Source organism: Corvus hawaiiensis, chromosome 3 (genome assembly GCF_020740725.1).
Source record: "Corvus hawaiiensis isolate bCorHaw1 chromosome 3, bCorHaw1.pri.cur, whole genome shotgun sequence".
NCBI lineage: Eukaryota > Metazoa > Chordata > Aves > Passeriformes > Corvidae > Corvus > Corvus hawaiiensis.
This window is the reverse complement of record NC_063215.1, coordinates 37,855,452-37,881,503: the sequence shown is the minus strand read 5'-3', so window position 1 is coordinate 37,881,503 and position 26,052 is coordinate 37,855,452. Positions and strand designations below refer to the sequence as shown.

The 26,052-nt window shown below is 37.2% G+C and overlaps 1 protein-coding gene across 3 annotated transcripts in view; it reads left to right on the top strand.

Moving 5' to 3' along the window:
• The window catches only part of RNGTT (RNA guanylyltransferase and 5'-phosphatase), a 173,852-nt gene that overhangs the window by 90,456 nt on the left and 57,344 nt on the right, over positions 1-26,052 (top strand). For 2 of the 3 annotated variants that reach the window (XM_048298788.1, XM_048298790.1), the window contains exon 13: positions 20,837-20,937. The exons of the other annotated variant lie outside the window; for it this stretch is intronic. In XM_048298788.1, the coding sequence (XP_048154745.1) occupies positions 20,837-20,937 (101 nt within the window). The remainder of the gene's footprint in view (positions 1-20,836; positions 20,938-26,052) is intronic. 3 annotated transcript variants of the gene reach the window in all.

The following is a 26,052-nucleotide window of genomic DNA, read 5'->3' as shown; positions in this document are numbered from 1 at the left end:
GGTGACGAGAGATCTCTATAGGCAGGTCTTGGGACACATGGGGTTTATTGTAAAAGGCGTGGGTATAGGGGCACTGCTCAGAGCTGCCAGACTCAGCTCTGAGCAGGCCCAAGAAAGCAAGAGAGTAAACGGGTGAGAGAGAGAGAGAGAGTGTAAGAGCAAGAGTGGAAGTAAGAGCAGGAGTGGAAGAAGTAGTAAGGAATGTCTGAAGTCCTGGTTACAATACAATAAATCATCTTCTGTACTGAATATTCTAATTGTCACTAACCAATCTAATACAAGATACAAATCCTATAGCATTTACATACAGCCTATAAGAGTTCTTATATTACCATAGAGTGTTACATCTTAACTTTTAAAAACTACTCTTTGGACCCCTTCTGCTGAGCTAGTAGGGTCTGCTCTGACCCTTGGACCTGCTTGCAAGCAGAGGGTATTGTTCCATCAAGAGGGGATTACCTTCAGTCGGCCATACCATTGTTTTCCAGTTGTTCAGTAACTAAGACTTAGTATTTCAAAAGTGGCTTTCATTTCGATGTTGCCTGTAGTTTTCATATTCCCAAAATCTTTTGTCAGGCAATCGTATTTATAAGGCTTTCCTGTTTCATCTTCCCCAACAGTTCAGCTTCTGCAAAACACACTTGCTTTAAAGAGAGTAGGTCTGTATTACAAAAATTACATTAGTTTATATGTGTTGTGGATCAGTTTTGAAAAAAAAAATTCTTTCATAGCTGGATAGGGAAATCTAAGAGAGTTTTTGGTTTGAATCAGTGAGAACTCTTTAGTGAATCATCTGATTCAGCTCTTCAATAGGCTAATGAAGTGGTCACTTGGCTTCATGGCAGTGTTCTGACTCATCCTGAAATTCACAGCAGTCTCTCCAGGACTGAGAAGCTGGTAGATCAGGAATGATTTGGGAACTGGACAATATAGTAGAAAGTATTTCGTCAACACTCTCTTCTCTTTAGATCCCAGAATAGATATCCATAAACAGAGTGCTTAATTTATGATCCCTCTTTCTATCAAATGGAAAGATTTAGCAAAGTATCTGGAAGAACTAGGTTGTTGTAATTGTTTTCTCCCAGTTCTGTTTTCTGTACATGGCAGAAAAAGACAGCCAACAAACCTTTCAAGTTTTCATGAAAATCCGTCATAAAATGTTCATATTCTTTATTAGGCAGGAGCGCAGCAGTAAAACAAAAACAGTGCTATCAGGATAAACAGAATATTTAGCTAGATCTCCATCCTGCTGTTTAGTGTAAGCAGTAGCCCAGCATTTCAGGAAAATGATGTATTTTCTTACATCTTACTGAGATGTAAGAAAACACGATAACTTTCAGAGGAGTATCAGCACTTGTGTTGTGGTATCTGGATGGTGAAAACATTTAAAGACACTTTCTTTAAAAGCAGAGCGATTTATTCTACATTACCCTGTTACTTGTAATTTGAAGTGTTTACTGGGTCACTGTTCTTATAAACAGCAATTTTAAAAATGCATGATAACTATCACCAAAGGGTAACTGAATTTTTTAATTATAAAAATATTTTTCTTAGGTGCTAACATGTATTTTTAGATAAATCTTTGAAGGTAACTGTGTATATTGGTGACTGCACATTTAAAATAATCATGTTCATGGTACTGTACAGAACAGTACTCTGCAAAGCTCAGAGGTGCCTGTGGAATAGTATTCTGTACTGAAGAGGTACAACAGAACACTGTGTGGTAATTCAGTCTCCTTTGACTGACAGTAACTTTAGTTTCAGTTGTAATTGTACTTTCTGTTCCATCCATCAGCTCTCCTAGACTTTGATATTACAAAAATAGTGAACCAAGTCCATTAACATGATTAAAAATGAAAGTCTTGAGCTTGATATGAAAGCTATAAATTTCTTCTAAGAAAATTTCATTGTCTTCTACTGAGGTGCATGGTGAATAATTTAGATGTGATTGTATCATACAGGCCTAGTAAGTACAGAGGTAGAAGGGCACTGCTGGACTTCATGCCTTGATTATAGAAGTCAGAGATCAGAAACCTGATGAAAGTTTCCTATGTAATTAGTGCAGATATTTCTAAAGCAAAAGCTTATTTTCTTTTAATGCTGTTAGTTGTGTTTCTGAAATGAAATTCAGGTTTTCCCCACGTTACTCTAGAAGCTTTCCACTGAAATAGAGGAATGTGCAACTGTGACATGTCTGCTGGTTTGTTCTGAAAGAGGAAAATTATTAGAAGTCATAGCTGGAAATACCTCAGATTTCCAAAATGCAGATGTTCTGTATGTTTTGGATTGTTTATTAAAAAACAGTACGCTTGTTACAGGCTGAGAGTTTTGACAAGTTTGAACTGACAAACAGTAGATTGCTTGTTTCCAAACAGTGATCACTAGAAATCCCAGGAAGGTCTTGAATCTGTATATTCATCCAACCACTGAAACCAAATGTGTTTTAAGCAACATGAGATTCTCTAGAGGGAACTTTTAACTTATGGGAGTAATTGAAATATGTGTCTTTGGGACTTGTCAGACAGTGAATTGATGTTGCCATTGTTAAGGGAAAATATGCCTTGTTCTGCTGCTAATGAGAAAAAGGAACCAGAAGAATAAAAGATAATTCTAAATAGTTTTGGAAACAACTGTTTTAACAAATGTAGGTTGATCACAGGATCCAGTGCTCATGGTGCTCAGAGCTCAAAACAGGTGAAAAAAGAAGTTTGCTATGTGGTGAATAAAATAAGAGTTTCAAGGTTGTTCCTCTTGTCTTCATGTATAAAGTGTAAAATGCCAGTTTCCTACTTAAATCTGTCCAGCATGGTGAGGAAAAAATGTAAATTTAGTTGGAGAAGACAATGGCAGAGGTCAGTATTTGCTAGTTTTTAGGCAGCATATTCCTTTGCAGCAGTCTTAGCATCAACTAACGTCAAGCAAAGCAAATTCATATTTGGCTTTTGGGGTTCCTTCCCCCTATTCCCCTTACAGAGCTGGCTCAAAGGCCGGTAGACAAAAGCATTATTGCTTTGTTTGTTATTTACGGAATATTTTTGAAAGGTACCGGTTTTAAATAATACAGATTTTTCTGTAAGACAAACATGTATGTAGTGAACCATATTGGATATATTGTCTTTCTGAAACCTTCAGAGCTTTTTTTTTTTTGGAGCATTAACATGCTTTTGGAAGAATATGTTTGCTTTTTGAGTAGAATCAGCTCTACTCTCTAAAATATATATAGAGCATGGGACTACTTCCGTGTACAACGACTGCTAAAGTTTTTTTAAAATTTATTTTTAGACAGCTTAAGTAATACAGTAATACAGTCATAATGCTTTTCATTGCTACAGGGTTTGGTTTAAACTTTATATTTCATTAAAATATTTGAACCAGTAAAGAACATGAGTGTAACTTTCCATAATTTGCATATGAACAAGAACAACGAGATAAATTATTTTTGTGATTATTTGTTGACATTTTAAAATATTTCAGCAGGATAAGATGTATTTTCTATGCTTGCAAGACCTGGTATTTTACTTGCAAAAATGTCAGAGGTAATGTACTTTTGTACCCACTTGCCCTACTGATTCTTTTCAGTTTCTGGATGGAAGGGACATGTAGTACCATGTGCCTTGTGTCTAGTAACAGTCAGGGAAGTGGAACTTTGCATTGGTCATCAGATCAGAAAATGGGCCAACAAGCGTTGTCACAAAATAAATCAGGATTTTTTTTTTTTTTGGCAGAGTCATGAACTACATACAGATAGTTCGCAAAGAGGACCTAATTTGTCAAATAAAACATTTTTTCATTGAAAATCATTCCCATGGCTCTGATAGGTATGCACTAACCTGGTCTATGGAGAGCAGCTACGATGCTGCTATGATACTAGCTACGATGCTAGTAGAGTCTTTGTTCAGCTAGTTTTGAGAGTTTTGGTTGCTGGGTTGGTTGATAAAAAATTTAAATTTTTGTATAAAAGCAGGTAACAAGGGTTGCTTAGGTGTAATTATGTATTTTTATATTTTTTTAAAATTTATTTTACTTTGATTTTTTATGTGTCTTATTCTGTAGATCCTTCTATGTGTTTCATATAAGATGCTATTGCACATCTTACAATTGTTGCATGGAGTCAGAGAGTGTAGTAGAAACCAGCTGATTCTTTATGGCTCCATCAGTTTCTTGGCTTTTTTCCCAAAAGACATCGTTACTCTGACTTGCTTTATCACAGCTAATTAGTTTGCCCTTGTACTTATGTTTGACTTTGGATTTGGTACTGCATTTTTGTGAACTATTACTGTTTTTAATAAATCTTTACACCTGCTACATATATGGAATGTTATGGAACAAATACTAAATGAAAACTGGGTTTAAGCTAATACCTTGTCTTGGAGCATGTTAGAGTGGTTAGCTACAGTGCCACAAATGGTGTTACTATGGAGAGAGCTTCTGTTTCCATGACATTTGCTTGCATATTTTGCTAGGCCTTCAAAAGAAGTAGGGTTCTGTCCTCTATAAAATTTGGTGGGTGTTATTCCATTACTTCTGAAACTCCGCAGTGTCTCACTGCAAAGATACATGAATTAATTTCTTAGGAATATTAATGGTGACTGGCCAGGAAAAAAATGGAGGGGAAAAAAGTTATTAAAATTTTGATCATGCAGAGAGCAAGGGTTTTTTGATAATATTTTTTTACTAGAATAGATATTCCAGCTTGATTTTAACAGAGTGTACTGCTCTGCTTATATACATTTTGGTTGCTTAAAAAAGCCTACAGCTATTAAAGAAGTAGAGTTTTGCTGGTTTTAGAAAAAAAATATGTTTAGCTGTATAGCTAATGGCTTTATACTGTGAGAACTGCCTAGTACTGGGGGGGGGAATTTTGAATAACAGTAAATTTTTAATTCAAGTCATGATGTAGCTCCCTGTTTAAGAATCAGTTATTGGCTTAGGGGTAAATTACAAAACCTCTTTTTTTCTTAAGATGAAAGAAGTGGTTTTGAGACATGAAAATCTTGACAGCTATTCATGAAGGGGAGTTTCTTTAGTAACTGTTAGGGCAATGTCATGGTCACCTGCAGGAGGCTTTTGACTGCTTTCTTTCTCACTGCAGTCACATGTGCTCACAGTTCTCTTCTGCAAGATTGCTCTTAAGTGCAGGTGTGTGTGATCCCCAGGTGCTGGAATAGAAGGAGTTAAGGAACAATACTGGCTGTTGAACACCATCGTGTGACCTATTCTCTCCTGCACAAAGGGTGCTGCAGAGGAAGGATGCAGGGAGTTAAACACCATTAAGTATTCTTATGCCACCCCGAAGATAAAATTGCTTTCCTTCTGTTCCTAATGAACAGCTGACTGTTGTTCCCTTTGTATACCACTCTTCTGCTCTAATTAGGTTTTAGTGTCCTAGGTGGTTTTGTTTTTTAATGGTCTTTCTCTTTTACCCCCAGTTGTGAGGGGGAGTCTAAAGCTTTTGATCCTTTGTAATATGTTCTGGGAGCATATTATTTTGTAATACGTCTGTTTGCAACAGTTATAAACAGTTGTCAGGACCTGAGCTGCTACCCCTTTTGAAACCCATTTTTTCAGAGCTTCTCCCAGTTTCACACATTTCGAAAGCACAAATGCACATGTGCAACTGAGGGAAAAATATATTCAAAAGCCTAATAACCTAAGTGTTGTCTGTGTAACGCAGCTAAAACTTTGGTCCACCTATTTTAGTATTTTGGTAAATGAGGAATGGTGCTTCACCTAATATTCTCCCTCAACTTCCACTGCAGTCATTGTTATAGCTTTATTTTAGACACAATGTCTTTGGTTTCCACTTGAACTGAATTTCTAGATCTTTCTGCCAAAACCGGTACCACTGACTCCCCATCTGCTAATGCTAAGATTCATATTCTTTGTCCCAACTTTAGAATTTAATTTCAACAAATAGCTTTTTGAATTATTTTGGTTTGTAAAAGTCATGTTCTCCTTCTGTTGAGGATGTACTATACAACAGAAAAGGTTTTTACAAGACAGCTCATAAAATGAGTATGGTACTTACTGTTCTTGGTGTCAAGAGAGATGTAGTTCCACATGGCTCTCTCATTCTTGTTGGAGTACCTGCTGCATTGATGACTGGCGGACTTGTTCACTTTGCTGTCATCTCTGTACCTCTCACTCTGCTTTAAGAAAGTTTTTGAAGGATTCTCTTGAAGTTGCTCCACAAATAGGATTGAGCTTCACAGAGATCTAATTTTTTAGCTCAAAATTCATACTAGCATGCTCATTATTATCTCTGCATTTTAGTAACATTTACATCGAAATTATAAACTTGCTGTATCTTGCACGTGGTAAGAGATTTTTAAACTATCTTCCAAACATCATCACATATTTGTGCTTGAACCAGTGATGTTATTTTTTCCCTATGGCATTCTCATTTGTGTTTTATGATCTAGAGGTTAAGGAAAGGACTGTTGTCTTTTTATAACATTAGGAAAAAGGAAGCATGGGAGGGAAATCTGATTTGAAAGAAGCTTCTCCTGAACTGGCTCAGGTTTGTCTGCTTTCTTCTCCCAGAATTTCCCAGTGACTGCACATCGAACATTTCCATTCACTTGATGGATGCCAGTGAATTAGCACTATGAGTTGCAGTTCTCTTTCTTAAGAAATATAATTCTGTTTTTGAAATACATTCTGTATTTGTTTATGGAAAAGCTGTGCTTAAGTAGTCCTTCTGTTCCCCCTTGTTAAAATATTAAACTGTTAAATAGCGTCTAAACCTGATGACATTTGTTTTGGCAAGTGGTAATTGTCACTTACCCCCTCCCCTAATTCTTTGGCCCTCAGCTGCTTGCCTGCTCGAAATCATACCTACATTAACATTTAAACATTTGGTATCATTAAAGAAGAAACATTTAAGAATAGGGAAAGGAGAAAAAAGTCTGACTCTAACCCTTCTGCCAGTAACAGAATGAAAGCTTCCTGCTAGCAGCAGAGAAGTCGGAACAGGTCCTTCATGGCAGTTGCTCAATCCCAGTATTCAAACCAGAGCTTTCATGTTCAATGTCTCTGTGTTTGTGTGGTCATGCTCTGTAGAAGGGGTAAAAAAATCTGTTGTGATTACAAAGCATTATTAACAACTTACATCAGAACCACTGCTTTTAATTGGGAGAATGTCCTTCCCAAGAAGGATAGCAACTAATTTCACAGTAACTGGAATTTTTTGAGTAATGTTTTTAAAATACAACCTGTATTTCTTTTCCCTTTACTTACAGTGCTCAGCAAATAACTACCCTATTCAACTTAAGCTATTCTTACCCAGAGACATTGACTTGTTTGTTCCTAAGTGAGAACTATAAGGATTAATTTCACACAAAGAGTGGGTAGGATCCTTTCGTTTTCTTGTTTGGCATGGGATGTTTTTTCTTTTTAGACAAGGATTTTTCCCTGCTCATTATCCAAATTAGTCTCCTGAAAATGCAGTTTTAAGTTGTATTAATCTTGTAGGAGACTTGAAAGAGAAAGTACATACCGATTTTTTTCAATATACATTTTTTTCCACTTTGCTTTTAATCTCTGAGCCCATCAGCTTGCTACTTGCAAAGTAAAAGCACTGTGAAGCACATGCTGAGTTCTACTGGTTGGACTTAACTCCCATGTTGTATGAATGTTTCCTTGTGAAAATAAGGATGTGAAATATGTGGTTTGCTATTTTAATGTCAATGGCTAATGACAAAGTGAAAATAAGGATGTGAAATACGTGGTTTGCTATTTTAATGTCAATGGCTAATGACAAATTTAATATGATTAAAACTCATTATTTTATAATTCGTATACTAGAATACGTAGTTGAAAAGCCTAGTTTATATTGTTTCGTATAAAATGCCACAGGATTCAGTATTCCAAGCAAGACTCATGTATATTTAATTCAAGGAGATTTGTAGCCCTGTAAGATGTAATAAGCTAGCCCTTAATGACAATTTTGTGTAGCACACATTTAGCAACATGTAGAAAAAAATCCTGCTGGCAATTCTGTGTATCATCTTTCAGGCATATCTGTTCAGCTCTAGGGGCTTTTTAGCTCTGGAATTATAAAGAGAAATTGGACTATGTCTGAGACCAACGTGCTGCAATTTCTTAGTACTTGCACATTTCTCCTTATGTTCAGATTAGCTAAAAGCTCCAGCCTACTGATTGCCTTTTGATGTAAGGCTTCATTCTTTTTTTTAAGATTGGCATTCCTCAGGAAGTATTTTGAAATATACTTTTGCATCTTCCTGTTTAGGGTTGGTAGTTTTCATTAATCTTCCTGGGCTCCGAGGGGATTTTCTGAAATGTTATTCCTGGTATACTGATTATCACTGTAGTTTACTAAAAATGTCAACAAAACTAATGCTGTGATGAAGCCTTAAATTCACAGGTTGGAGCTTGTGCAAATGTGGCCTCTAATATTGATAAATTACCCAGCTTCCAAATCGGGTTATTGCAGCGAGTCAGCCAAGAGCACTGCTGCTCAGTTCATGGAGATTCTTTGTTATACCAGGGATGCTATGGCTGTTGGACTTGAAGCACTGACTACTTCCCACTGATCCAGCCCAATTTTTGTGGGACTTCTAGGAGCCTTTGATCACAAACTAACTACCCACAAAGAAATAAGTCCTCTGAGAGACTGACTTCCTTTTCTCTCTGGTGTAAATTTAAGTGATAACTACACTTGGGTTGGGACAGAGGTGGTAACAATGAAAGGACAGAAGGTGAAGAGAGATTGCTGCCATTGGGTTTGAGAAATGAGAGAAGGTTTTGGCTGGTATGTACAACACTTTAAACCTGTAAAGAGGCATAAACAGTAGGGCTCATAAAACAAATGATGCAATGAAGCAACTACACTTATCACTTTATACAATGAAAATTGATGTGTTCTCCAACATTACTGGCTTCATGTGACCAAGGCTTTTTTCACAGTAAGATTGTGAAAGGAAGATTAGAAGGAAGATGATCTCCCTAAGGGTCTTTCAAAGATCTGTTGTGTCACTGGGGCAGAGAGAAGAATAATAAGCATTGCTTTAAGAGAGAAAAAGAACAGGAAAACCAGTAAAGGAGTGAGCCAGGAGTGCTCCTGTATTATCTTGGTTCTCCCAACAGTTTACTTCGGAGTTCTCCCATCATCCTTTGTCAGCAACTTCTGTTGCTATGAATTAAGAACTGAAGTCTTAAACAGCTCCCGGGAGATGAATTTGGATAGAGTCGTGTTAAACATACAATGGAAAGAGAAAATTAACACTTAAAATTTGAAGTGCTATCAGCTCCAGAATAGTTTTGCAAAGGTTATTGTTTGTACACACTGAAAGCATCAGCTGAACATTGTCATGGTATCTAGCAATACCATTGTCCAAAGGTTTTTCCATTTGCTTTCTAAATGTCAATTAGTGCTGACTCAAAACAATACAAATCATCTAATAAATAAAACAATTAAAATTGCTCCTGCCTTCTACGGTCCACACCATGGCTTGTCATTCCAAACATTGCATTTCTGTTAGATATATTAATACCTATTTAGTTCTGAAAGAATAGCAGATGAAAAGCAGCATTAATGATCTCAAATGTTCTTATCTAAAGAATGTTTGAATCTTTCAGATATGTAGTAATAGAATGACTTCAAGAAGAGTGTCTGAATCTGAAAATACAGAGAGCAGCGTAAAATCTTGTAAGGGAACTTGCATTGAAAGTACCCAAGTTCTGCATATATTCAGTGAGGTGGAGCAAGTCCTAGGGAGTCCTCTCCACCTAAATTAGGTAAGTAAACATGTGCAGGGCTTCAGATCTGTCTCCATTCACCATGTGGGAAACAGGTGCTTATTGGAGAGATGTTTTATTTAGTGCTTAGAGCACCAGCGTCACTGTTGTGCCTAAATTAGACTGGATTTCGCAATCTGCAAGGATTATGACCTCCTTAAAAGTAATTAAAGGTAAACATAACTTTTGGACTTAGTGCGAAGCTAATTCCTGTAGTTTTTAGCAAGGATGTGTGGAAATATTCAAGAGAAGGGCTTCCTGATCACATGAAAGGAAGTGACTGATTGTTTTGGGCAAGAAGGTGGATGGAAATGAAGGAAGATTGATTTCAGTCCATATATCATAGGATCTTTTAGAGATCAGGGTGAAACTCTAACTCTCATCTGTTTATGGACAGTTGTCTTAAGCCATTTAGCTTCTTACCTCTGGGCTTGTTTATCTGTTTCTAGACAAGTAGAAATTAACACTGTATGGCTGAGGAAAAGTTATGTAGATATGAGCTTTTCCATTATATTAATTTCTGGTTAAGGCTATTAATGAGTTGTGAAGCTGAATTTGAAAGAAAATTTCATCTGGAGAAGTAAATACAATAGTTCTTGGTGACAGTTTACACTGATGCTACATGCTGAGGCCATCTCAGTTCAACGTAGTGATATAAAGTGAAACACAGAGTGAAATAGAGTGATGGAAGGCAAATTGAGGTATCTTGAGAGTTTCTATTGTTGTGTTAATTGTTCAGAAGACTTACATAGCCTGTATGTAATGAGGTTATAGATGAGGTTAGTGATGATGAAAAATAAGAAGATTACAAAATAATCAGTAGCAATATAAATCCAGTATCTTAAGCAGCAACCATGGATCATCACGAGTTCCTTTGACCATGGGCACTATAGTTCTGTTGTCAGGAGATTTATTTGTGACATAGGTAGAAGTATGTAGCTCTTCAACAGTTACCTTAATTTGCCAAAAGTAGAGTTTATAATCCAAGTCAGACACCAGTTGGTCCATTTTGGATCATATATACATTAGCCAATGATTTGAAGCCATGTACTTTTTTGGTTTTGCTTCAGACCCAAGTATTGGAGTTTCTAGGTCCAGATCATTACATTCAGTGAAAGGGCAGAGCTGACCAAAAATAGGTTTCTGCTGCTTCTAGTAATGTGCTGGGGGGAGGAGGGAAAAAAAATTGTGGCTGCTACATTCTGATTGCTATAAATATAGGGCTTTGGCTGTGATCTGAACTTCATTTATCAAATATTAATAGGATTAATATGTAAATGATGTTAGTTATGAATAAAATGTTCTCATATTTTTCTGCTTGCTTAATGGAATATTGAGAAAAGCTATTAGTATAGCTGTGAAACAAGATGTTTAATGAAGCTGGAGGTATAAAGCTAAATTAAAGTGCAAGAGGAGAAGATGTTTAGCCCACTAATTACCAAAGAAGTCCAGTATAAATATTGCATTAGCTTGAGGATCAGAGGCACTTTTGGAAAAAGCAGTTTTCTATTAACATATTAACAAAATAATTTCTGTATTCAGGTTAACCTTCTAAACCTGATTTGCATTCAAGTGTTAAAATCCTTAGCATAAAACATAATCTAACAGTATTTAAATGGGTGCATGTTTTGCTTCTTGGTCTGGTATGACAGTTAAGCTTAATATTTCATGGGTAATTTTGATTATAATATTTTCGATTCTACTTCATATAGCTTCAAGTCACATTTTCATAAAATACAATAACATTTTCTTGAACAGCTCTTCCAGAACAGCTATTGACAGCTAATCAGTCCTAATGCATTAAAAAGTGTCATTCCTACTTAGTTGTTAGTTTCTAAAGGAAAAATTTCTGGAATACAGATGTGATTGTGTCTTAAAACATGTTAATTTTTCCTTTTTTTGATTTTTAAAGTGGAGGAATGGAAGAATTAGCACAAATTTGTTTGACTACATGGAATTAAAGCATCATGGAGACTTCACTGTCAAGTAATGAGTTATTTAAAACTGTTATCTGGAGTTGGCTCTATCGTCCTTTTGGCTTAACCATGGCCCCTAAGTTGGATGAGCTTAGCCAAGGAACTTGTCTTTTCCCCATCTTTTTGAGCCTCTGAGGTTACTGTTGCATATTTGCTTTCAATGATGTGACAGCATTACTTTGTATAATGTCTGGAATTCCTTAGCAACCTTATTTTCAAGCTGATCAAATATTTGTTGAGCATCAGTGTGTCTGTTCTGATCAAATCACTGAACCAGGCAAAAAGCTGATGTTTAGTGAGGACTGCAGCTCTTTGATTTTTCGGGTGGTTCAAATCAGTAATTTAGGACACTAAGCATTAAAAGGAGCATTTATTAATTTCTTTTAGTTAAAAGAGTTTTTTGAAGGGAAGGAATTAGGATTTTTTTTTTTTTTGGGTCATCTTTTGGTTAGGGTATCATGGCCATCTCTCCATGGTTGGACACAAGTTGCGCTTAGCGGAGGGTTTGGTACAATACATGAAAACTGTCTGTGTGAAATTGGAAAGCATTTGGATTGTATTTTGGAGCTGTACAAAGTTTGCAGCCATTTTGTGTTATTACATATTTTCCATTCAGTGTTTAGCTTCTTGTGTTTTGCCTCAACTATGAAAATGCCTTTCAGAACTGACAGGTGTTTGGAAAGTACCAGTGTTTATTCAAGAGTTTCTCTTAGCCTGAACACTCTCAGGCGTACTACAAATCACATCTCCCTGTATTTCCTTTACAAATATAGGAACAGTTGACTCACATTTATTAAAAGAATTGCCTGCTTTACTATTTTCAGACTTTATACACAAATTATGTCAAATGTCTACAAGAAAGTAATCAGTATTTGGAGCACTTGATTTGTTTTTATCAAGAACAAAGGAATCCTGATAATCTTTGAGACACTGAGTGCCGTTGAAGAGATTTTTTTTAAAGCACCTTTTTCAGTGGAAATTATTCATCTTTCCCTTGCTGACCTGCATTTGTCAAAAGTTTCATCTATTGCATTCATTTATAGAAGTTTCTTAGGTACCTCTGAATTCTTCAGACTTTCTAAGAGTTCTTTTTCTACCTCTGTGGTATGTGGAATGTATTTGGCAAAGGCAGATAGTCAGTTTGGCCGGCTCTGATGTATTTTAAATAAGTAAATATGATGGTTTAGTGCAAGAATGAACAATAATATTTTTCTCTTACTGTCTGATGTTTGGTCTAAGTAGATAGTGATGTCCAGGTGTTTATTTCCAATGTCCTCTTCAGATCAATGCACTAATTTTAGTCACTTTTTCTGTGTATTAGTCTTTGTAATCCCACACCCTGTTTGAATTTGGAGGCTTTTGGTCTTGGACATTTTTCTCCTTTATCTCCTAGACCACCAACATACAAAGTAGCTTTCTCTGTGGGTGTGATAGATAATCTCTGAAGCTTGTGTGCTGATGACCAGTGATCACCACCAAACACCATAAATGCCATAGTGTACAACACTGTTTGCCTTCACCTCCGAGGATGTGAGTTAGCAGTGAGCCCACTGCTCTCAAAGCAGTTTCCTCAAATAACCTGTTTGCCTCTGACTTCAGTAAGAAAAGCTGGACTTTCTGCTCCTCAGCCAGGAAGTGTAGTGGGCTTGTGACCAGACTAGTATATCCCTTTCTTCCAATTCTCAGTGTCCTGCTCAATGTACAGCAAGAACAAGCATTAATCACATTTATCTGTCAATGACCAGGAAACTTCTGGTGCCACATTCCCATTTGCTTAGCTTTTTCCCAGGCAAAGAAAATAGAATACATGAGGAGTTGCAGTGATGGTCTGTGGGAACTATGGGGAGGTTGTAAGTTGTTTGTTTGGGCACTTTGAGGAACAGAAGGAGTTGGAACTGAGAAGGGAAGCTGGAAGGGACAGAAGGCACAATTTTTGAAGCAGCTAAGGGTCGCAGTTTAACTGCTGGTGAGAGAACTTATTTCCTCTTGTAGATGTTAGTGACTTGTGTTTGGTTGTGTTTAGGGTTTTTCGGGGTTTTTTTGGTGGTGGTTTTTGTTTTGTTTTGTTTTTTGTTTTGATTTTTTTTGGGTTTTTTTTGGTTGGTTGGTTTTTTTTGGTTTGTTTTTGTTTGGGTTGGGTTTGTTGTTGTTGGTTTTGGTTTTTGTTTGGTTTTGGTTTGGTTTTGTTTTGTTTGTTTGTTTGTTTTTTGGGGGTTTTTTGGTGACAGTTAAAGAAGTGCATTACCATGAAGGGTTTAAGGGTTTTAATGATAGTGTTGGGATTTTGCATATGTTTTTATGGTCATGTTGTTAATATTTTGAACTTTTTCAGCAAACTTTCCTGTTTTCCTGAAAAATCAGTCACGTAGGCTAAGCTGGATCATTTGATCTTATGATGGTGCTTGAATACAGACAAATGTGGGCTGTATTTCCAGGAGTAAGTGTATTAAGTCCCAGCTAAAGGCATGAATCTGAAAAGAATGATTTCCGCTAGTTATCAACACCTCTCAGTGCAATGCAGAAGAACACAAATACACTTCGTGTACTGCTGTATGTGTAAGCCATGGAAAGAATATTGGAATAGTAGGTTCAGTTCTGTTGCCTACTCTTATAAAGGTTTTTGTGAAATTACACTATGACAATGTGTACGTTACTGGGAAATTACCCATGCAGTGAGACTCAGACTTACTCATGTTATCTTAAAAAGGGAAGTAATTACATGGAGAGCCAGGCTTCAGTCTAAAGTAAGGCATTACACAAGACTCAGTGTAGAAGTAAGCAATTTTAAACAGAGGTGTAATAAATGGCTGTGGCAACTTCCCTAAGATACGTGTTGTGATTTCTTCATTATATGGTATCTTTCATAAAGGTGTGTTGTATTTTGAAATAGGGATTATAAACTTGATGTAAACATTATTTTAGTTTGGATGGGAGCTATAAGATTGATATAAACATCATTGTTCAAGTTTCTCTGTCCTATATGCAACAGAGCTGACTCAATGAGCCTGGTAATGGTTTGCAGCCTTAAAAATCTATGAATATACAATTGAGTCAATGATTGCCTTTGATCTTGTGGTCTCCTGATCCATTGCTGTGATGTGTTCACATAATCTGTCAACAGTGTTAGCAACTTCTGTGTCTTCAGCTCATTTCTTTATAAAGTCTAGCCTGAAATGATTGATTATAATAAATCCTTTTAGTTCTTTAAAATGATCCAGAGTCTGTAGTGCAAGAAAATAAAAACACATTTTGGGTAATTATTCTGTCTTTATGTTTACCCAGCTGAATGCAAACTATTAGATTGGACAGGCCAGCAGCTGCTCTATGGATTAAGAGGCCTCAGAATTAAGTAGAGCTCTTCAGATAAAACATTTAACCCTGTTTTGCATGGTAAGAGGAGCAGATTTGTTGCCATTATAGGTTTGTTGTAGTTAAGTTTTATATTTAGTAGTTTTTATATTTAATATTTATGTTTCTTGTTCAAGGATACTTAATTGCACTTTATTACATTTTCAGTGTGGTTAGATGCTAACATCATTTGCAATGTGGCAAACTACATTTAATAATTTAAAAGAACTCCAGTAGATTCCCACTAGCTGTCTTGGTTAACCCCTTGCCCCTCCCATCTGCTCTGCCCTCACTCCTCAAAGGTACTCAACCTTCCATACCTCTTGGGCAAGCATGACAATGCAAACAAACCTTCCCTGACCTTTCTGCGCCCTTTATTTTAGCTTTCTTTCTAATTTGGTGTGTGCCTGCAGCTGCCAGCTTTGCAGCCCTTCGGATACTTTGCAGGGCTAGGTCTGACCAGTTTACTGAGGAGAAATTAGAGCTGACAAGCAGCAGCACTGTGCCACTTCGGAGAAGAGAAAGAACTGGATTATTTGCTGGCTTCCTGTCATTTGGAAGGAGTGAGGGAAGATACGGAGGAAGGGAAATGTAATGTGGCCTGTGTTAGCTGCTGCTTGCACTTCAGGAGGATGGTGTTTAATAAGGGTTATGGGAGGTAGAGCTGGCTGATTAGACTTTGTAGGATAGTGAGACGTCCACCCTTGTAAAGGAAACCTTCTTTTCCTCTTCTTGATGAGGCACGAACTTCTCTCTTGATCATCCTACCACCTCTTCCTTTTCAGTCGCTAGGAGAAGCCGTTTATTTTGTCTAGACTTTAGGCTGAAGTCACTCAGTCTTCCAGGTGGGTGTCTTCATGGTGAGTCAACACCACCCCACACTCCAGACTGCCTGCCCAGAATGCAGTCCCAGAAACTAACCCCGCTCTTCCTCCTACAAAATACTAAGCAGAAACATCTATCCCATGTGGAAGCAGCTATTTGGAGTTAAAGTTTATCCTCATTATGGGCCTCTGATACCTCCACTGTCTAGGCTTTCCGCTTTCTGCTGTGCCATCCATTGAATGCAAATGCTGACACATGGCTTTAGGCTAATCCCAAACCTGTGTGTGAGACTATATGCAATTGACAAGAAATGTGTCGGAAAAGTTAAGATAACAGAACTTGAGGTTTGGAGGGCCAGCCTTTCTCTTGATTCGATGGGAGAGGAGAAAAGCGTGCCCCCCCCCCCCCGGGCAGCTGTCGAGGAAGGGGGAACTAGACTTAGTACTCTGGGACAGGGCAGGGGATTGAGGTTCAGCATGACCAGCAACCCATCACTTTGCCCTGCAGTGCTAAAATGGTTCTAACAGGGGTCTAATAAAACCCTGATAGTGGTTTGACTAGACCCACTTGAGCCCACTGAGTCTGAGGTGAGAAATCAATGGGTTTAGCAGCCTAAGAGGGATGCCTGAGGATGTGCTTTCTGTTGAGCTGTCTTCAGTGATGATTCTTCATCCCAGGGTGTTGGATGTGCATCTGAGTTTTAGGGTCATTATTCTTTTCTTGCCTGAAGTTCAGGATCTTCATAGTAGGGGCACATATGCGACTCTACTTCTGACACATTTGTTATCCCTGATCTTCATCTTCTTCATGAAAGTAAGGGCCTGAGGTTTTGCCAGCAGAGAATGGTCACAGAAGATAGGGCATTTATATGATGACTACTACTAGTACTACTACTACTACTGCTGCTGCTACTAAAAAGATAGAAGAAATGTTGGGTAGATGGTGAGTGAATGTAAAAAGGTATAAAAAAGAAAGTAAAAATTGGAGAGCTTAGGGGTCATAGCCAACTGAAGGCACTGATACCCTTATTTCTTTGAAGCAGCAGTTCAGGATGTTGCAGGATATCTTCACAGCTCAGGTTTGTTTGTGCTCCGTAGGTGCAAGGTAGCAGTGCAGTGGAACAGCCTTTGCCTTGGCCTCTGGTGTCTGTACTTCGGTGTGAAGGGCATTAGGGTGTGTCCTTGAAGTGAAACTTCAAGTTTGGTTTTACATTGATGGAATCCAGTTTGCACGCACCAGAGCTGCCCAGCCATTGCAACTAAAGTATAGGAAATGAGAACAACTGGGGGATTTGTTTTGAATGTTCGTTGTTTTTGCGAACTAAAATGCACCCAATATGGTTGCTAAAAGAACAAGCAAGCAAAGAGAGACACAGTTTTGTAGAATAATTTAGATTGGAAGGGACTTCAGGAGGTCACCTAGTCCAATCCTTTAAAGCTATTTGAGACAGTTTCTGATTTGTCAATGTAACTTTTTGGTTTGGAGCTCTAATTTTTGTGCTTAGACTAGATTGACAGGTTTCAGATTGAAGCATGAACTTTGTATTTGAGATGATAGGGGATCTGATACGTTTTAGAAGTAGTCGTGTACATACATATTTGTTGGGGAGTGGTGGTGAGGATTCATTGCTATGAATGCTATATTTAAAATGCTAGGGTGTAGTTCGATCTCAAACAGATTGCTTCACATTTTGGTTTGGAGTTAAAATAAAGAGTAACTTCACGCAGAACAGGTCTGCAGTATGCAGTGATTCATCTAAGGTGAAGTTTTCACATATTTAACAAGCAGAATTCTTGTTTGGCTTCAGCTCATGTTTAAAGAAATTGATTTAGCACTTAGCATTCAAACTCAATAACTTACTAGTGCTGTCTTGTGTGTGTGAACTCACTTGTTACAAAAACTAATCTCTTTCTTAGGGATTATTAATATGGCCTTTGAATGAATTCTCCTTTTGAGCAAGACTTCTGTGAATTTCTCTCTTTCATGTTAACAGAAGAAGTTGGGGGAGGCCTAGGAGGAGCTGTATAAATTGTTCTTAGTATGAGGTTTGAATTCTGATGGATTATCTAAGGCTTTGTAACTGTTTCTGAAAGATATCTGTAATTTATCTGTTACCTTTACCAGGTGTTTGGTATTAACAAATTGCTGCAAAGTGACAAGGCTGTTATTTGACAATGGTCAAAACGAAATGTGATAGTCAAAAGGGTATCTTTATTGTCATTACTTTCTAAGTGAGATACCTTTGACTAATTTGAAGTGTGGTAGAGATTATTTTTTTATTGCTAGAACAAAATGTTTATCTGAGACCTGTCTCACACTATGCTGGTTCTAGAGGTAAAGAAAATAAGTCCATCTTAATGAACGAATCCTCCCCCATTCCCTTCAAGCAAGCCAGCCTGTTAATTTTAAACTTGAGTCAGAATTGTGGATCCTGCAGTGTAATTACAGGTATGCAGATATCTTCTGTCAAAACATTGCTTTTCACTACTGATCTTGGAATAGTTGTTCCTATCTGTTACGAAGTTGGTTTCTTACTAACTTTTAGGAGGATGTAACCTGTCAGTCTAGGAAAAAGAGTTTGAAAAAATTGGATAGTAGATCCTATGTGAAAAGTATACCTTAGTACCTAAGTGTGTGAGGGTAGAAAATACAATACCAATTTTAAAAAAATGAAGGTGGGGACAGGTAACATGGAAGGTCAGGGAAGAAATAAGTCCTGTAAGCTTGGTATCTGGACTGGGCAAAGGAGTAGAAGCAATAAGGAATACAGAAGTTGGTGTCTGGGTGAACATGATTGATACAGTTGGTGGAAATTACATACCTTTTTGAAAGGAAGGTTATACCTCTCCAACAAAGGGTTCAAAAGGGTTCATATGGTCTTTCTTGCCAAGACTTCCAGAAAGCCTCTTGTTGAAATTTTCTTGAAGAAACTAAAGGAATGTGAGACTTAAAAGGTTCTTGCACAGATAGCTAATTGGTTAAAAAGTAGGAGTGAAGGGATGGGGTACTGTTCAGTCCTCACCAGGGAAGGGAGTCGCCTGTACTGCATGTAAGCAAGTATGAAAATTGGATGAACCATTGAGTGATGTTTTCTTGATGGATCAGCAAAGGCTGGTCCTAAATTTGGAGAATTATAGTAAGCTCTTACAAGACTAGGTGGCTGAGAGTGATAAAAGAGTGCATAAACTTTTATGTAGAGTAATATAAGTGGAGAAGAAAATTCTAACAGTACATGTAAAATGATAGCCTCTGAGCTGAGTGCATTTCTGTGCATATAGAGGCATATGAAACCATGAGTCACATGGAAACAATGGGGTTTGATTGTTAAGCATCTCTCTTAGTATGATCCCTAGAAAGTACAAGTCTTCAAAAAGAACAAAAACTTCTTCAAAATAAACAAAAGGTGGTGTTTTTATTCCTGCAAGGTAGTCAGACTGTGAGTGAAAGGTTGTACCATGGGCTTTAACAGCTGATGGAGGTTTACACGGTCTTACTGGGGAACTATACAAGCTCATGCAGAGAAACTGAAAATAACTAAATATATAGGAATCACATTTGAATCACATCTACATCAGGAAGTCCCTGAGCTTCAAAATGGATAGTTTCTCAAAGAGTAGTAGTAGAAAATATACGTAATTGCCTTGCGTTTCATCTTCCCTGAGCACATGCTGTTGGCTATCGTCAGAGTCAGGATAGAAGACCTCTGGTGAGGAAGGTTTTCTATAGATCAGATGTAGCTTTTCCTCAGAGTTTCAGTGCCATCACTTAAAGAGGTTGGTCCATCTTTTTTGCATCATTAAGAATTAATGACCATCTTTTCATCAAGAAATGATAAGTAAGATATGCTGCATTTGTTTTGGAAAGAGTAACTTTACATTCTCTCATTAGAAAAGAGAAAATTCATCTGCTTTTGTCATTTTAGATTTAGAACTGTTAGGTTTATCATCAATAAAGTCTGTTTTTTGAAAATATTTAACACAGCATGAGTGAAGTGTGATGATGATGACTGTTGTGTTACCAAAAGACAGTGGATAGTTTTATTTTTCATATAAAATTCCATAAATTTTTCACTGTGTATAAATAAAGATGTAAAATTTCTCATTCTATGCATCTCCAAATTATTCTTTTACTTTTGCCCTATTCATGTTCGTTCTGATTTTCTCCATTGCCATGAAAGATATTCTGGTAAGGAAAGGGTCAAGAAGTTAACTCTCACTGATAGCTGAGGATGAACAAAATGGCAGCTTAGTAAATGAAAGCAGATGATAGGAGAGACCATGAGAAACTAAAGCTCCAATTTAAGAGAAAATTGTTCCTTTCAAATTGTGATTCAAATGTGTACCCTCTCTCTTTAGCAAGAGATACTGCTTTATTTATGTTCCTGTATATCATGATGTTCTTTAATCTTTACGTAACTTAAATTCCTTTGCTGTGAAAGAACATGTTTCTGATGAGTCCTTCTGATAGGTGGCAGTATGGTGGCTTCTGGCTTTTTCATGTTGTGTCAGCCAACAGCATGGATAACAAAAATATTGTTCATTAAATTGTTCCAAAATGTTGAGATTATTTTAAATGTATCTTTTCTGTATGTGCTGTCAGTGTTTTCATTCCTTTCTGTGCTGGCTTATTTTCTTTCTTGAAATTTTCCATTAGCCAGAGAGAGATAATGAAGTATGCTAATTTTTATTTCCATTCTCAGCTTTTTATTATATGCAATGGCATAGCTACAGTGCTAAGCAGTTTTAAAAGGCAGAAGCAAATAAAGTAGTGAAGCACAACTACCTCCATGGTAATGGTATTCATTGTTTCAGTCACTAAGTATTGTAATTCATTAGAGACAGCTAATAGAGTCTGAAAGGCTGAATTGTTACTTTTAAAACCAGTGAAAACCAATAAGCATAATTAAACTGCATTTTAATTTACTTCAGAAATACAAGCCTGGTCGATGTGATGATATTTTGAAATGGAAGCCACCCAGCCTGAACTCTGTTGATTTTCGTCTAAAGATAACAAGAATTGGTGGAGAGGGGTAGGTAATCTCTTCCCTTTTTAAATCTGTAACACTCATGTGAATGTCCCTAATCTCTCCTCTAGTATTTCTTGACACTTCCTGGGGCTAAGCATTTCTATATTTGCTAGAACTTGTTCATTCAAAATACAAGCAACTGTTGTAATTAGTGTTGTACTGAAAACAATGGCAGGTGTTTATGTTGTGAATTTACTCATTCTTAATTTAAATTTCTTCAAATTTCTGAAAAAAAAGTCCCATTTGGATTTGGCACTAGCCCGTATGTTTTTAAGAGTGGGCAGGCTGTATTAGCTTAAATTCCTAAAACTATTTTTCATTGATTTTAGACAAAATAATAACAACCTAAGATTTCTTCTACTTTAGAATTGTGCACAGTGACAAACAGGACTTCTTTTCTTAGAGAAAAAAAACAAGGCCTGACATTTTTACTTGTTAGGCATTCTTTGGTATTGTCTTCAAAACCATTAAAATCTTAATAAAAACCAGTGAGTTCTAATGGCAGAAGACATGAAAATCTTTACATTGGTCCTATGTACTATTTGCCTAGTTCAGTCACTGCACATATTAAATAGGAGTTATTTCCATGTTTAGTTGTGCTAGGGAGGGGAAGGGAAAGACTGAATACTAGATTAAGCTTGGTTTGGAAAAGACTTTGTTTAAAATTAAATTAATGATGATTAGGTGGCTTAGTGTTTTAACATCTGGGACTCATTTCAATTGACAGTGTGAAATGCTGACATTTAACTTCCCGTTTTTTTGGTGCCACAGGCAACTCAATATAATTAAACAATTAATTCATATATTGCTTGCATATTCCAGAGTGCTAATAATGGTCCATTTAACTTTTAGACATCTGCATGTCACGTTAATGAAAACATTTGGTGAATAGAGAGAATCTTAAGGATACAGGTTTTTTTCTGCAAAAAGATACTCAACTGATAAATTCTCACTGTTTCATGAGGTCAGAGTTATCTGTTCAAATTTTTGTTGTTGAAAATGCAATATTAAGTCCTCAGTAACAACATAACTATTTCAGAGAATAGACAGAAATACTTTGTTTTACTTCAGATAATCAGCTCATTACAACATTTTATGTTTGTTTGCAATTTATTTAAGTCACAGGATAATGTAATATGAAAGATTTATGTAAAAAATCTTTTAAAAATCTTTTAAAAATTGCCCATTATTTGATAGGAAGGTTATTTTCATTAAGAGTATTCTTATGACTTCTGCTGGAGTTTACAAATATACAGAACTAGCTTGTGATTCAGAAACAAAATGCAACACATTTTTCATTTCACCTTAATAAAGGAGTATTGGTTGATTAGTTATCTCTGATTTCAAATACAAAACTGTCAGTGCTGTTGTGTTATGTTTAATATGTTACATCATAGATTATTTGATGGGAACGTGAAAAGGTTATAAAATATGAGCCAGCAAAAAGCTATTTCTAAAAAGTTAGTAACAAATTATTAAAGAATGCCTGATCCATTGTAGAATTGAAATCACTTTCAAACATTTAGAAAAGTTCTATCATATTTCAGCTATGTGAAAAGGAGAGCAGTTCTTATATTATGGAAATAACTATCTGAATTACCCTGTAAATAATGTAATATTTAAATATGTCAGTGTTTATTCTGCTCTCACATGCATATAGAAAATTCTAGAAATCTGATATTTAATAAAGTACAGTTCTTCCAGGTAAGTTTTACTCCATCATGCATGACAATTGACTGCTACTAGTAATTTAAGTGCATTCATCCAACAAAAATAAAATTTAATGATGTATGGGGCAAAAAATAATAACTTAGTACTCTTAGGAGAGAGGTATTTATTTAAATACTGTCCTATGAAACAGTAGCTTCTGCCCAGTGAAACACAGACTGTGAATGAATACTCCAGATTTGCCTGCTTCAGTTGTTACTTTGGGTAAAATCTAAACTCATTTGAAGAAACTTCAGAATAAAACAGATTTTGAAACTGTTGACTAGAGTTTTAAAAGAAGCATCTTTAATTTTAGACTGTATAAAGACAGTTCCTGAGTTCTGAGCACTAACTAAAATTCTGTTTGATTTGATGAACTGTCTTGCTACTGCAGTTCTAGTGTGACAACGTTAGGCTTCCTGCCTCCTCTCACCACACTAAGATAAAAAGCAAGCATTGATACTGGTTTCAACTTTTTAGGTAAAGAAAATTTTCTTCTTCAGTAGTCCTAAAAGCAATTACAGCATTACAGAATGGGTAAGATTGGGAGGGGACCACAGTGGGTTGATCATCTGGTTCAACCTCCCTGCTCAACCAGTCATTCTAGAGCTCACGGCACAGGATTGCATCCAGATGGTTCTTGAATATCTCCAGTGAAGGAGACTCCACAGCCTCTCTGGGCAATCTGTTCCAGTGCTTGGTCACTCACACAGTAAGGAAGCTCTTCCTCATGTTCAGATGGAACTTCCTGTGCATCAGTTTCTGCCCACTGCCTCTTGTCCTATTGCTTGACAGCACAAGAAAAGCCTGGCTCCAACCTCTGACAGCTTCCCTTCAGATACCTGCAGGCACTGGTGAGGTCCCCTCTCAGTCTTCTCTTCTTGAGGCTAAAAAGGCCCAGCTTCCCTTAGCCTTTCCTCATAAGAGAGATGCTCCAGTCTCTCAGTCATGTTTGTTGCCCTCCACTGGACCTGCTCCAGGAGCTCCAGGTCTCTCTTGTACTGAGGAGCCCAGAACTGGGCACAGCACTCCAGGTGTGGCCTTACAAGGGCAGAGTAGAGGGACTGGATCACCTCCCCTGACCTGGTGGCAATGCTCTTCCTAATGCACCCCAGGATGCCGTTGACCTTCTTGGCCCCAAGGATACACTGCTGGTTCATGGACAGCTTGTGCTCCACCAGAGCTCCCAGGTCCTTCTTTGCAGAGCTGCTTTCCAGCAGATCAGCCCCCAGCCTGTAATGGTGCATGGAGTTATTCCTCCCCATGTGGAGGACCCTGCATTTGCCTTTGATGAATTTCAGAAGGTTCCTCTCTCCACCCTGTTGAGGTCCTTCTGAAGGGCTGCACAGCCCTCTGGGGTATCAGCCACTCCTCCAGCTTTGTGTCATCAGTGAACTTGCTGAGGAGGCCTCTGCCCCTCCATCCAAGTAATGGAGGAGTAAGTTAAACTACTGAACCCCACTACTGAACCTTGGGGGACACCAACCACTAGTGGCAGGCCTCCAGACAGACCTTGTGCCACTGATCACGACCCTCTGGGATCTGAATCACTCTGGGATTCAGCCAGTAAATCTGTCGGGGATTTGACAGCAAAATACTGCAGATGTGGTTGAAGTACTGGTACAGAGTTTACAGAAGTCGCATGTTGTTTTGGCACAGTTAGGCAAATAACATGTTTACAGTAATTGAAGGTGTGCCTTTGTATTGATCTCCTACAGACAAATATGGAACCCAAGTTAAAGTATTGATCTCAAATACTTAACAGCTTGAAACAATGTGAAGAGGGATTGTCTGTAATTTCCAAGTCCTCTGTTCTGATTTACAGGCTCATCTTTAAATCTTGAAATGCAGACATAACTAAACCTGTGCTACAGTAGTGTGTGATCTTATCACAGTTTACAGCCTGGGCAGTAGTGATACAAACTGAACCAATTCACAAAGCTCCAACCATGCAGCCCTTGCATTTATAGTTTCCTGCTCACTCAAATAGTGGAAAAAAGCATATAGGTGCATTATTTATTCAATAGGATGAGATTAGAGTTCTGTCAGCTGTTGGACATGTCTTTTAGATAGCATATGTAATTGAGATCCTGAAAAATTGTAAACAATCTTGTGCATTTTTCATCTGAATAAAGGAGTTACCTCTGGGGAGTTTGCCAGATTTTAGTCAGTGTGATTATTTTCCATCTATGTAAATTCCCCTGTGTTTTCATTTCATTTCCATCCATAGATCAGTCTGCAATAGAAATGTTAACTGCAAAATAGTTGCTGTTTCACCCCAGATGTAGTCCTGTTATGGATGAATGACCGATTGTTTTTTTTCTGGGCTTCAGTTATTTCACTCTTGATATTGGAGGGAGTTTTACCATTGAATTAAAAAGGATTGGTCTTACGATCTGTGAAGTACTTTTAGAATAAGCCTGATAAAGATGAAGACTGCATAACAAAGAATAAACATAAAGAAAAAAGATACTATTGCATCCCAAAGAAAGGCAGGGTTTCTGTAACCTCAGTGACCTAATACTGACAACTCCTGCTCAGTGCACATATTTGAAAGAAATTGCATTATTGCACCTTAGTGAGTTACATCTTATCGGCTGAGCCTTGGTAATTGTCCCCTGTATATTATCATAGTACAGCCTTTCCAAGCATCAGGATGATGGTTACATTAACTCTTTTTGTGTTGTGTTTGCAAGAATTTCAATTTGTGCTCTCTCTCAATCTCTTCTCATTACATCAATGTAGTTAATCTTAGTTAAAAAACCCCACCAAAACCACTAACACAAAAGTCCTGCAATAACAACGTCAGTTAAACAAGAGAGTACTGTATTTTTTGTCTCTTGTGAAACACAGCAGTTGCACTGAAAAGCCCAAACATTAGATGTGTTTTACAGAGGTTGTCTCACTTCCCAGCACTTCTCTTTCATTTCAGATTTATTAGAACAATGGTCTCATGAATAACAGCACCTTGTGTTTTCCTAAATTATGATGATGCTCAGAAAAAAATGAAATAAAAGGGTCTTAAGCACATTAACTACATTTCCCAATGACCTATGAGTTAAATAACCTTATCAGTAGAGAATGTGAAGGATATTTATTTGCTGTGTGCAGTATCTCATATTACAGGGAAGTCTGCTTTTTAGTAGTAGAGATGCTTTTTCTCAAGATGTCTGACTTACGAATATTTCTTAAAAAACCTAAAAACCTCGAACTAGCTCTGAGTCTTATTTAAATGTCACAAATATCAACTGAAAATGTCTCATAGTACCATATTTCTGGTAGCTTCCATAATCAGAATTTCTTAAATGTCCATGCTTCCTTTTACAGATTTTTAATTAGCCCGTGCAAGTCCCTTAATTTTATCTGAATCAGGCTGCTAAAATCAAATCACAAGCAAAGTTTTGGCTTTAT